Genomic DNA, 11,507 nt, shown 5'->3' on the forward strand with positions numbered 1-11,507 from the left:
AACTGCATTGTCTCAAACAATAAATATTTCAACAGGAATTTAGAACGCGATGAGGGCGCCTTGAAGGGCTTGCCCTATTAAGGTTACATCAGAATTAGATCAACAAAGAACCACATTCATGACAAAAAATAAAGTTAAGCTACGGACAAGAGTATTAGGGTGCCATGAAAAGATCGCTCGATAAAAACATCAAAATAACAAAGGATAAGGCGCCATTAAAAGACATTGCCACACTCTATGATCAAGCCATCAATATGGACCATCAATTTCATAATTAATCACTTCGCTTTGTCCCAGACTCGTGCTTGGGGGTGGTGGGCTGTGGAACGACAACTTCTCAATTCATCACTTCGCCTTGTCCCAAGACTCATGCTTGGGGGGCTGTGGACCGTCAATCTATCCTTAAGGGCACAGATGCCCTCCAGAAAGGCTCGGGCGCCCTCTATAAGGGCCCTGAAGTCCTAGGAATGTCCCCCTAAGGGCGATGCCTTGCCTTATCAAGCTTCTAGAACGCTCTAAAGTGACTTAGGGCCCAAGTTATTTGGGGCTTAAGTCACAGAATTACATGTCAATGAAATGCTATAAATACCCCTCTTGAGAACATTCTCAAACCATGACCTAAACAGTTCTGACCCTAGTTTCAGATATTGTACTCACTGCAAGTACAATTAATTTATAAAGAAACAAATTATCTCATACTTGACATGGTTATACACGCTAGTTAAGAAGTTCAAAATAGTAAATTTATTTTAAAATTTGTGCATTTTATATTAAACTAGATCCTGACCCGCACGACATGCGGGTGTTGTTATATTTTGTTTATATATTTGTATTTATAATTTTTGCATATAGATACAAAAGAAATAACAACTAATTTTTCACATATATATAATATAGTGACTAACAAAAAAGTTAGAGTGCAAAACAACTCGTATGGGAAAAAATTATTGTTAAGAGATTTACGTGGAAGAAAAGGTGAAAAAGAAATGATAAAAATAGCAAGCCTAGAGGAACTGTTATATAAAACAAGCTTGTAAATAAAATAACTAAAGACTTGACCATTAAAATAAAACAACTAAAAATAAGGGAGTTAATGGTTTTTAATTTTTTTTTGGTACAAATGGTTTTTGAAATTTTAATTCTCTAATTATTAAAAATTATAGATGTCATTGTACCAAAAAAATTTATAGATGTCATCTAAAGCACAAGATTGATCCAATCGTCCACAACGAATGAAAGGTAGAACGACTTTGACACTTAAATTTTAAAAATAATATTATTTTGTTGTACATCCTTTGAACATATTTATAAACAACCATTATATTTTCATATTCATTGAATAACTGATGTATTTTGACAATATTATATGTCAGACACATTAATTATTCAATTCAATAAATTTTAAAAAAAGAACAATATTTGTTTATAAATGTGATTGAATAAACTATATATTCAATCACATTTATAAACAAATATTTGTTTAAAAAAAAACAAATATTGAATAAACTACATATCTATATCTATCTGATTTCAGAACTCTCATGTTGAGTTCATCAGAAGATAAGTAAATAGGGTAGCTTACGAGTTAATTCAGGCAGCCCTGTCTAATCCTAACCCCCACGTTATTGATGATGTACATACATGTATTTGACATATTTTAGCTAATGAAATGTAATGATTTTCTTCCTTAAAAAAAAAAATCAATATTTATCTATTGTAAAAAAAAAAAAAACTATATATCTATCTCTAAATAGAAGTGTGAATTAAATTGAGAGGATCTAGACCTCAAAATGTTTTTTTTAAGTCTTGACCTCAAAATCTTAAAGAGAAATGATATTTATACATTCATTTTATGACAATTTTTTGACAACCTTCTCTCTCATACTCACATTATACTCTTATTCTCTCTCTTCCTTTTTCTCTCTCCATTGTTTTTGACCAATGAAAAGAGAGAGAAAAGAAGTTGTCACAAAAGTTGTCTCAAATGGATGTTCAAATATCACTACTCAATCTTAAACAATTCAGGTCTCTTGTATCGGGGATGGGAGATGATTAATGGAATTTCTTAAAGGTCTACTAAAGTTTAAGATGTTGAATGCATCATTTTTTGGATAATTTTTTTTAAAAAAAATTATCAAATATTTTAAAAACGCATGTTAGCAATTTTTTTAGGTAACATGAATCCAACTTGGAGCAATGTGTAATTACTCTTGTAATTTGTTGGTGCGTTTTATCTACAAAAAGTAAATATTGCCCAGTCAGTACCAGAAATAACAACATATGATAAATTTTTATGGTATTGAATAACTTTTGTTTTTATAGAATTTTGGGTATGCAAAATGTTATTTTGGTATTTTAGACAACTTATATATGTGATAAAAAGTTGTGTTGTGGTTTGATGAGGGAGAAGAATTTTGTTTTTGTCATATCTTTTTGCCTTCAATTTGTCCTGCCGCCGGAACAGTTTTACAAATCAAACATTGTAAAATTTGAATTGTCATATCATATACTTCATTTTTTAATAAATCAAACACACCCTAAATATTTCCAACATACATCTATGATCATTATTATAAATAAAAATTAACATTTTAAATTCATTCAATAAATAATACTCCTATTAAACATCTTTAATATACACCTCCTTCTAGTATACTACTAGTACTTTATTGTTAAAAAAACTTGCATTTAAAATGCACGCACTGAATAAGTCTGACACTTTTTATTGGCAAATGAATTAGTCTGGCATGTTCTTTAAAGAAATTAGCCGACAAGCACATGGATCAAGGCTTAAGCTCCATTGACAGGGTAAGCCGTCAAAAGAAAAGACTACCAGTTTGTGAATAGAAATTAGAATTTTCAATTTCAACGGGTTTCTATTCGGTTTTTATTATAAGAAAATTATAAAAAAAAAAAATACAATGTCACAATTTTTAAAGAGCGTCATAACACAATGGTTGTTTATAATACAATGTCATAATTTATAAAATACAACTTCAATGTCATAATACAATGTCATTAATTAATAAAGTTGTTATAACCGGTCTAACTTTGATCTAGCTTATAGTCATACTTTTGAACCTTTAAATTTTAATCTATAACCGAGTCGGTTCAATTATCTGAGCATTGTCATAGCCTTATTTTTTTTTATCAGCCAAAATAATAGATTAAGAAGACTCCCTTTGAAGCACGAAGTGTGCCAAAAGGGTTAAAAAAAAAAAAACACAAACAAATCTCGTGATTGTCCTTGCTTATTTAAGATAAGCTTTTGTCCACTCTATTGTAATATAAAAAAAAAAAATCAAAGGATAAGTGCTCTATATACTTTGTAATGGAGATTGTAGTTGAAGAAGATATTGTGATTGTGGGAGCTGGAATTGCTGGCCTCACAACATCCTTGGCACTTCACAGGTATTCTCTTTATTCCCCTAAATTTATCCTATTTCTATATATTGAACATCTATATTTTTCTTTTGATAATCATCTTCTTGATGCTAAGTATTTACATATTTCTTAATGGTGACATAATCTCTATGGAAAACTTCATAGTTAGAGTTGTCAAAATAAATATTATCTACTGGATCGATCCATCTACATATCAATCATCTATATTTTTCTTTTGATAATCATATTCTTGATGTGAAGTATTACATATTTTTTTAATGAAGAATTAATCTCTATGAAAATCTTTACTGTTGTTGCTTTTTAAAGAGAAATGATATTTGTACAACCATTTTGTGACAACTTCTCCACAACTTTCTCTCTCATACTCACTTTATGTTTTTATTTTCTCTCTTCCTTTTTCTCTCTCTATTGTTTTTGACCAATAAATAAAGAAAAAAAATTATCATAAAAATTGTATGAAATAGTTGTTCAAATATCATCATTACTCATTTTTAAAATAAGTTTTATCAAAGAGATCGACTTATCGAAATGGTTGTAAAAAAACATGAAAAAAGGATTGTATTTTTTTGGCCCACCCACTGAATCTATATTTAATATGGTTGGCCCTCCAGACTTTGGTCCGACCTATTTAAAGTATAAAAACAATTTTATGTTTTGGATTGATATGCTTAAATAATAAATGGCGCAAACTAAAAAAAATCTAAGTCCCTTTTTTATTCTCTCACTCAACAATTGATCATGTGAGTGTGCGGCCCTCAACTCTTTTTGTTTGTACGAGTGAAATCAATCATTGACAGTGATGTATTGTAGATTGGGTGTAGAAAGTTTGGTATTAGAATCTTCAGATAGTTTGCGAGTCGGTGGATTTGCTTTAACGTTATGGGAAAATGCTTGGAAGGCCTTGGATGTTGTAGGTGTTGGAAATATCCTCCGCCACCAACATCTACAACTTCATCGGTAAGTAGAAACTACTACATCTCTTTCTTATTTTAGTTTTATATGTAAATGATGCTTTCTTTGTCTCTATTTATAAAAATCTTTTGTAAAAAAAAGTTGTCACTAAATATAAACCCATATACAAATTATTAGGTGGTGTTTTTTTTTTTAAAAAATATAACCCTAATTAATACTACTAACTTATAATGAAATATGAAAAGTCAAATTAAATACACATTTAAACAAAGAATAATTTAGTAATATTCATATATGTCCCCGTCATATTAGCTCGGCTGGTAAGGACAATGCATAATATATGCAAGGTCCGGGGTTCGAATCTCGACCACCACAAAAAAAAAAAGTAATATCCATATATAGAACGGACAAATTAACTATTTACCAAATTTTTCTAATATACGTGAAATTGATCGGATAATAAAGTACGGATGGAGTATTTTGACATTATAATTCAACAATAGATTAGATGATTAAAATAATTTAAATATGGGAAATGCTAACTTGTGCTCTTAAAGTACAAGTTAAGCATGCCACAACAACCCGAACGATCTCCATTTTTTTGCACGCCTCATGACAATTGAGTTTGATATCCCTCTTAAGGATATTTTCAACCAATATAAGTTGTTTCAGTATGTCGAGTATCCGTTTGAAAATGATTATTAGGGCAATCTTCAACATTACTAGTAAACTTTTGGACGATGGTTGTGTGATTATCCGGTATCTGAAAAAATTTCTCGAAGACTTTTTTGTCCCGCCACTTCCATAAATGGTTAGAAGTTGTCACGAAAGTTATATTACACTTAGAGTTGGGCACTCAGTTCTGATGCTTGTTGAGGTTGGCAAACACCCATTTGCTCCAATCAAAGGAAAAAAAATGACATTTATACAATTAGAAGGTATAAAATTGGTTCATACCTAAGTTGCATAAGTGCTGTCTCCGGACACATGAAGGGTAGTCTCATCCTCAATCCCACAACAAGGATAAGTTGGGGATATGTCCACACTACTTCGATAATAATTAGTTAAAATAAGATCACGAGAAACAAACCTAATGAATGCTTGAATACGATTATGACCCTTCCAATTTCACAAAAATTTTCATTTCCCTCTAGTATTAGCACAATTCTCGTCTTTCATGTCATAAACAATTTTGATCGAGAATCTTCGTGTACTCTCCTCAGCCAAAAATATTAGTGCAAATTTTCCTTTCTCAAATAAATATAATAAGAGTTTTTTTTTTCTTTTTTTTTTTTTTTTTTTTTAAGGAATAAGAGTTTATTTATTGTACACTAACCGTGTAAATGTATTTTAAACATACATCAAGTGATATGTTGTCACGTTAATTAATAAATATCAAAATTCATGAGTTTTTTTTTTAAAGAAAAAACTCATGTGTTTTTATATTCATTAATTTATGTAACAACACATAATTGAATACATGTGTAAAATATTATATACTTTACGATGTATATTAATTAAATTCATATAATAAAGTGTCGCAACTGTTCAAACATCGGTGCCTTGTTGTAATTTGAAATGTTTTATTTGATAGGTTTCAATTTAATAATTTGGTCCGACATATACATCCCTGCCCTGTTGAAATATGAAATGTATTGACTTTTTTCTTTTAGGAAAGCTGTATTGTTTGATAAGTTATAATTTAATAATTTGATCCGACATATATAGATCAGCCTTGTTGCAATTTGAAATATAAATTTGATAAGTTGCAATTTAACAATTTGATCTGACTTATGTATTAAAAAAGAGGTTGTACATTAAATTAGTTTTTTTTTATTAATAATTTGATCTTACCTATGTATTAAAAAAGAGGCTGTACATTAAATTAGTTTTTATTATTTTTTGATAAATAAATAAAATAGTACTACCTCCGTCCCTAATTATAGGGCCCTTTTGAAAAAATAACGGGAATTAAGAAAGTGAATATTTGTATTAAATATGTTTGTAATTAGTATTGTTTTTACAATTTTATCCTTTAAGAGAGAGATGATTTATGTTTTCAACATGTTATTTATTGCTGATTGAAGAAAAAGATGTATAATTAATAGGAGCATGTATGTAAAGAAATAATTAATGTAGTTGAAAATAGCAAAGGGGTCTTATAAAAATGGACAAAAAAAAGATCTTATAATTAGAGACGGAGTTAAATGACTATTAAAATTCAGACATATAAATAGATGAATCAGGGTTTGACTCCAATTATAATATTTGACCTAATAATTTCGGGTAATTTAATATATGATATATATTAAATTATTTTTTAGGTTAAAACCAATCGATAACTACCACTTGAATCAATTTTGGTGTATATTATTAAATTAGCCTTTGTGTGTATAAATGATTCGAAACATTTATTTATTCAATAAATCAACATGTTGGTTCTTTAAACAAGTCCGTCAATTTTTTGACCGAATCCAACAATTTAGTTCTTTCCTTCAAAAAAAGAAAAATGTTCTTCAAATTCGAAAATGTTCTTTCAAATCAAAATCGAAAATGGCCAATAATGTAGTTTTTCTACCCTCTTAAAAAAAACTTAGATTGTTTTTGGTATAATAGAATTTTTTTTTCTTTTACAGAACAACTTAGCTACTATTAATATTTAGGAAAATTTATAACAATTAATGTCTAAGATATTTATAATTTAATATATATATATATCTTTTTGGTTGTTAACCCTTTGATTTTTAGGAAAAAAGGTTATAGTAATCCGAAGTTAGATCGAAAGATAAGTAATGTCAAATTGAAAATCATTTTACATAGGAATCAAACTCGAATTGTCGAGAATATATAATTCATTCTTGATAAAACTCACTAACCATTTGAGATCAATCATTTAATTATAATTTATATCAAGATATAAATTATTTGTTAATATTAAATTACTTTTATTAGGATCAACATAGTATAACACATTATATTTAAAATAATGAAGGTAGAAATAGAGAAAAACAATACACCATATGCTTGAACCCCATCAGAGGTATCATCTTAAAAATGTTATAAACTCATGACAGATGCTATAAACTCGTAATCATAAGCATCGTAATTTTATCCACTGCATTACTTGAAAAAAAAAAAAAAAAGTCTTGCTAACCATTAAGGATTCTCCATGTTTAATTTAGTTTCCACTAGATATTTTTTAAGAATTCTTAATAAAGAAATTATAATTTAAAAAAATTAAAGATTTAATTTCCAATACAATAAATACACAAATTTTTATAAAATATTATCACTTTACGTGTTCAAAGAATGCTCAAGATACATTCGTTAACGTTTTTAAAAAAAAAAAAGTTGGCTAATAGCATGCTTGGTATGAATGAAATTGTGAACACATTCGTTACCTCTCTTGTGCCAAACACACACCATCACAATTTTGCTCTAGTTATTCTTAACCTCAATTCTCTCTTATCATCTTTCTCATGACAAATCATACCCTAAGTGACCGAAACTAAAAACTTGAATTGAAGTGCAGGCTTGTCACTACTACTTTGATTACAGGGCAACAAACTTCAACCACGTCTTTCAAGGACAGAAAATTAGCAAAGCAGTAAGTACATCGTATGTTATATTTTATTTTATATAATAATGTTAACATTCACACCATACCTTTATAAAAGTGTTACAAATTTTGTAAATATCCTGCTCAAACTCTATTATTCTTACTATATATCATGTGTTTTTAATTTATGTCATGCAGTGGACCCTATGAAGTTCGTTGTGTTAGAAGGCAGTTATTGTTGGAAGCCCTTGCTAGTGAGCTTCCAAGTGGCACTATTAGGTACTTGTCAAAGGTTGTTGCTATTCAGGAATCTGGTTTCTTTAAGATACTCCATCTTGCCGATGGAACAACCATCAAAACCAAGGTAAACAATATTATGTGTGACATAGTAACATATACAATATTCTTTGTTGTATTTTGTGCTCACAAATATCACATAGTATGTATATACATGGATGCTTGCAATTTAAAAGGTATTGATCGGGTGTGATGGAGTTAACTCTTTGGTAGCAAAGTGGCTAGGCTTCAAGGAGGCCTCTTACACAGGGAGATATGCAGCCAGGGGCTATTCAGAGTGCGAGACCAATCATGAGTTGGAACCAATGTTCATGCAATACTTTGGTAAAGGTTTTAGAGCTGGAGCTCTTCCATGTAATGAGAAGGGTGTTTACTGGTTTTTTACATGGACTCCTACAAGCCAAGGTGAATGAATACTCTCTTCAATCTTATTTCTAAATGAGCATGAATCTCACTCTCTCAAAAGCTAGCTAACACTTTGTTTGGTTGCGAAAATAAATTGAGAGGAATTATAGTGAAAGGAAAGCTAACTCATAAGATGATGGTACTTGAGCGCTTACTTATACGACATCCTAAGAATCTTGACAATTTGAGACTCCAATACCTAGCTTCATGCCCAATGTGGGTCCTATGTGTCTGATTTCCATATTGTCGTCTTAAATTTGAGGGTGTCCTACCACATATATAAATAATACGATCTGAAAACCTAGACAATGTTAATTAGACTCTGATACAACTTCAATAGTCATGCTCACCTATGTGAATCATTGATCCAATTATCATATTATCATCATTAACCCGACTTTGATATAAATGAATCTGGATCTCACTCTCAAAAGTTAGATCTAAGAATGAGGATACCCTTATATATATGTATCATCTTGATAATAGGAGACTCCAACATAGAACTTTTATACTTATATATAAGGAAAAAAGACTAGTTCACACGTTATAAAATTTGTTAATCTGATTTAATTTTATTAATATACTAAACAAAGTAATTATAGTCTTCTAATTGCCCCTCATGGGAATTTTACCTATGAGAATAAAAGGATGATTGGAAAATCAAATTGAAATTAATTGAAAGGTAATTTAAAACTAATAACATTAAATATGGATTTTTTACTCAATATTAAATATTGTTGAAATAGTTAACATTTGTTTATATTTTAGATCACTAAACATATCTTTAATGTTGCTTGTATTCAAGAATATGGATGGAGCACCCTTTTCTTTTGCATATCCAAATTAAATTATTTGTTTCAACCCATAAAATGAAATATATATTTGACTTGTCTTACAGAAAAAGAGCTACTACAAGACCCGGCTAAACTGAAAGAATATGTATTAAAGAAGTTAGAGAAAATGCCAAGTGATGTTAGATCTTTCATAGAAAACACTGAGATAGATGCTTTCCATTCAGCTCCATTGAGATATAGAAATCCATGGGAGCTCATAATGGGAAATATTAGCAAAGGAAATGTTTGTGTTGTTGGTGATGCTTTACACTCTATGGCACCTGATCTTGCCCAAGGGGGGTGTTCTGCTTTAGAAGATGGGGTGGTATTAGCAAGGTGCTTAGCTGAGATATTTTCCAAGAGATTGAAGGAAGAAGATGAATACAAAAGGATTGAGGAAGGTTTGAAGAAATATGCAAAGGAGAGAAGATGGAGATCCATTGATCTCATTGGTAGATCTTATGTTGTGGGTTCTATTCAGCAAGGTGGTTCAAAATTGGTCAACTTCTTTAGAGATAAAATTTTGGCTACATTCTTAGCCCATCAGTTGTTGAAGAAGTCTGATTTTGATTGTGGAAAACTAAGAGAGCCCTAATTAGTGACACAATCAATAATAATTAGTGACACAATCATCTTACAATAATAATAATTAGTGACACAATCATCTTCCAATGATTATGAACCTATGTTATTTACTTTTGAAGATATTACTTTTCCTTTTCAGCATGGTTTATGTTGATTAGAGAATAACACATCAAACTCCATTGATATGTTGTAATGAATGACGGTAATAAGCAAACCGTGAAAGAATAAATCAGAAGCTTCTCATGAATGCCAAGACACCTAAATCAATTTTTTGGTATCATATATTAGATTAATATATTGGTTTTTGGTTTTAATGTTTTAATAATAGGCTTAATTGCACTTTTGGACCCCTATATTTCCAAAAGTTGCGGTTATGGCCCCTAACTAATTTAAATACAAAACAGCCCCTTATGTTTTATAATACTTATAGTTTAATTTTAGTATTTTATTTATATTTCATGTGTTTCATACATGATTTTTTTTTAAAGGCTAAGCAAATATGTCTTCGTGAGTTTAACTCAGTTGGTAAAGATAATGCATAATATATGCAAGACATATGATTCAAACCTCGACCACCACAAAAAAAAAATTTAAGCAAATATATTAAAACCAACAACCGCTCCTTTAGTACAAAGCATACTAAATTAAACAAAAAGATTCAGAGATATACAAGCAAACCTACACTCCATGTCCCTAATGTTAATTTTTTGTATATTATATGTTGCATCAAACCTACACTCCATGTCCCTAATTATAATTTGTAGTCTCATAAACTATGTTTGATTGTGAAGAGAAAAATAATGCGAAAAAGAATGTTCATAGAGAGAAGTTTTTTTTTTTTTGAAAGGTTCATAGAGAGAAGTTGAAAAAGACAAGAATGTCCTCAAACTCAAAAACATTATCTAAAAACAAAAATAGAAAATAAACATGTTTATTGACAACAAGGTTTTGGTCACTCCAATTGCATCTCTCTCCTGCATTTCTCTTTACAACCAAAGGAGAAAGCCACTCTCTCTCTAATACGTCATTAAGATGAGTGTTATGAACACTCTCTTTCTAAGGCCATGTGTTTCATATTTTAAAAAAGGTCATGCTAACTTGTGCCTAAGGCACAAATGATCTAAAAAAGGAATTAAAACATAATTTTTGTATTAAAAAAATAAATTTTTAAACTTTTAAGATATTGAATGCACAATTTTCAAAATTAAGTTTTTACATTTGGCATTTGTCTTGTGTTTTAAGGGCACAAGTTAGCATTTCCTTTTTGAAAATGGAAATCTTAACGAGTGCCTCCGAAAAACTATTTAAGGACCATAAGTAAGTATTTAAGAAAATGTGTGTAATCAATGCATTGAAATTCAAAATATTTGACTTTTTCGAAATATTTCCCTTTCAGATTTATTAAACAAATTGTGTATATAGACCAAATATATGATCTGTTGAATAAATTTGAAAAAATAATCTTCTTTTATAATTAATTCAAAACTATAGGAAATAATTTAAATTTATTA

At 29.5% G+C, this 11,507-nt stretch overlaps 1 protein-coding gene across 1 annotated transcript; it reads left to right on the top strand.

The window, feature by feature from the left end:
- Positions 1-3,150: 3,150 nt before the first annotated feature.
- On the top strand, positions 3,151-10,249 carry LOC25484811 (monooxygenase 2). Its single transcript, XM_013613809.3, has 6 exons — positions 3,151-3,411; positions 4,216-4,362; positions 7,850-7,924; positions 8,075-8,240; positions 8,350-8,578; positions 9,477-10,249. The coding sequence occupies exons 1-6, from the start codon at positions 3,332-3,334 to the stop codon at positions 10,004-10,006; spliced, it is 1,227 nt and encodes a 408-aa protein (XP_013469263.1). The 5' UTR covers positions 3,151-3,331; the 3' UTR covers positions 10,007-10,249.
- The last annotated feature ends 1,258 nt before the right edge of the window (positions 10,250-11,507 follow it).

This window comes from Medicago truncatula, chromosome 1 (assembly GCF_003473485.1).
Source record: "Medicago truncatula cultivar Jemalong A17 chromosome 1, MtrunA17r5.0-ANR, whole genome shotgun sequence".
NCBI lineage: Eukaryota > Viridiplantae > Streptophyta > Magnoliopsida > Fabales > Fabaceae > Medicago > Medicago truncatula.